This window comes from Aphanomyces invadans (genome assembly GCF_000520115.1).
Source record: "Aphanomyces invadans strain NJM9701 unplaced genomic scaffold supercont1.303, whole genome shotgun sequence".
Lineage (NCBI taxonomy): Eukaryota > Oomycota > Saprolegniomycetes > Saprolegniales > Verrucalvaceae > Aphanomyces > Aphanomyces invadans.
Window position 1 is genome coordinate 5,813 of NW_008580448.1, and position 2,055 is coordinate 7,867.

Consider the following 2,055-nt stretch of genomic DNA (forward strand, 5'->3'; position numbering starts at 1 on the left):
GAGCAGGCCCCCCCATCCGTGTCGGCCGGGTCGAGGTGGCCGTTGAGGACGAGGGTTTGGCACTTGGCTTGGTTGAGCCGAGCCCCGGAGACAGCACAGAACTCCTCGACCACGGCCAGTTGCTCGACAGTCGCCGGCAGGTCTCGGGACAGCAGGGTCGAGTCATCGGCAAAGAAGACGCTGGTGATGGTGTCCCCGTGGGGGAGGGTGGCGCTAAGGTGTGAGTGGCGCAGTCTTTGTATCACTGTTCAATCGGGGTGTATGTGACGTTCAGCCCCTAAGCTTTAGGAAGTGTTTTGTACACGTAAAGTGATCATGCATGCTGTCAAGCGTAGCCGCATCGTCACAGTCGTAGGAGTCGTGATTTCCGGCATAGTCTTCACCGTGCAAGGAGCAGAAGACGTGGTCACATGCGCAACAGTCGAAGGTTCAGACGCATCAATCGCATTCACGGGTGCAGTTGTCGTGGTCTCTGGCGCAGTGGTAGTGCTCTCAGGCGGAGCAATCGTGGTCACTGGCGCAGTAGCCGCGGTCGTTGGCGTGGCAGTCATGGTGGTAGGTGGAGTAGTCGTGGTCGCTAGCGCAGTTATCGCGGTCACTGGTACAGCAGTCGCAAGCACAGGCGCAGCAGCCGCGGTCACATGAGGAGCGGTTGTGGTCAGATGTGCAGTAGTCGTAATCGCAGGTGCAGTAGTCGGGGTCGCTGGCGCAGTTGTCACGGTCACTGGTCCAGCAATCGTGGCCGCAGGCGCAGCAGCTGCGTTTACAGGTGCAGTCGTCGTGTTCGCAGGTGCATCAGTCGTAGTTGCAGGCGGAGCAGCTGTGATCATTGGTGCCGATGTTGTGATCGCAAGTGCAGTAATCGCGGTCGCAGGCGGGGCAATCGTGGCCACGGGCGCAGTCGTCATGATCTCAGGGGTCGCGTTCGTGCTGTCAGGAGGAGCATTCATGGTCCCTAGCACAGTCGTCGTGGTCGCCGGCGCAGCAGTCGCGCTCTCATGCGGAGCATTCGTGGTCACTAACGCAGTAGCCGTGGTCGCAGGCGGAACAGTCAAGGTGGTAGGTGGAGTAGTCGTGGACGCTGGCGCAGTTGTCGCGGTCACTGGTGCAGTAGTCGCAGTCGCAGCAGCCGCGGTCACAGAAGTAGTCGTCGTTTTCGTAGGCGGTGCAGTCGTGGTCACTGGGGCCAATGTTGTGATCGCATAATCAGTAGGTGCTGTCGCAGGCGAAGCCATCGTGGTCACGATCGCTATAGTCGTGATCTCAGGAATCGCGTTCGTGGACACAGGGACAGTCCTCATGATCACAGGCTCAGCAGTCGTGGTCACAAGTGCCGATGCTGTGAACGTATGCGGAGTAGTCGCAGTCGCAAATGGGGCTATCGTAGTCACAGGCGCGGTTGTCGCGGTCACTGGTGCAGGCGCAGTAGCCGTGGTCGCAGGCGCAGTCGTCATGTTCGTAGGCACAGTCGTAGTCGCAGGTGTAGCAGTCGTATTCGCAGGCGGAGCAGTCGTGGTCCCAGGCGCAGTAGTTGTGATCTCAGTAGTCGAGTTCTTGGTCACAGGCGCAGTGGTCGTGGTTATAGAAGCAGCCGACGTTATCTCAGCGAGCCAACGACACTTGCGGTTGAGCTCGAAGTGCCCGCAGTCGGCGCATTCAGCGTCGAGATACGCAGGGTTCATGTCAATGACGTCCGAGCCACAAGAAGAGCATATCAAGACGCCACAGCGAACGAAACTCAATTAATCAAGGTCGAGGTTGTCGTCCTCGGCGGCGTCAACAGGTGGGGGGAAGCGGAAGACAGTGGGGGTGGTGGAGAAAGTGCGTTGTGGCCACATTCTATTGGTCAATAGAGAAATTTTGCGTGGAAGCGATTGTTTTGATTGGTCGGTATGGAAGCGACTTTCTGAAAAGAACACTTGGCTTGCAGGTTGGAAAAAGAAAGTGCACAGTCTTTGTATCAGTGATCAATTGGCCGAGCGGTCTAAGGCGCCAGTTTAAGGCACTGGTCTGAAAGGGCGTGGGTTCGAATCCCACATTGGTCATTTCTTTTCC

At 57.8% G+C, this 2,055-nt stretch overlaps 1 protein-coding gene and 1 non-coding gene across 2 annotated transcripts; one reads left to right on the forward strand and one right to left on the reverse strand.

Annotated features, from left to right (window-relative positions):
* Positions 1-284: 284 nt before the first annotated feature.
* On the reverse strand, positions 285-1,682 carry H310_15289 (hypothetical protein; the record flags this gene model as incomplete). Its single annotated transcript, XM_008883274.1, has 1 exon — positions 285-1,682. The coding sequence occupies one exon, from the start codon at positions 1,680-1,682 to the stop codon at positions 285-287; it is 1,398 nt and encodes a 465-aa protein (XP_008881496.1).
* Positions 1,683-1,965: 283 nt separating this feature from the next.
* H310_15290 lies at positions 1,966-2,045 on the forward strand. The gene has a single exon. It is a non-coding gene; the product is annotated as a tRNA-Leu (tRNA).
* Positions 2,046-2,055: the final 10 nt, after the last annotated feature.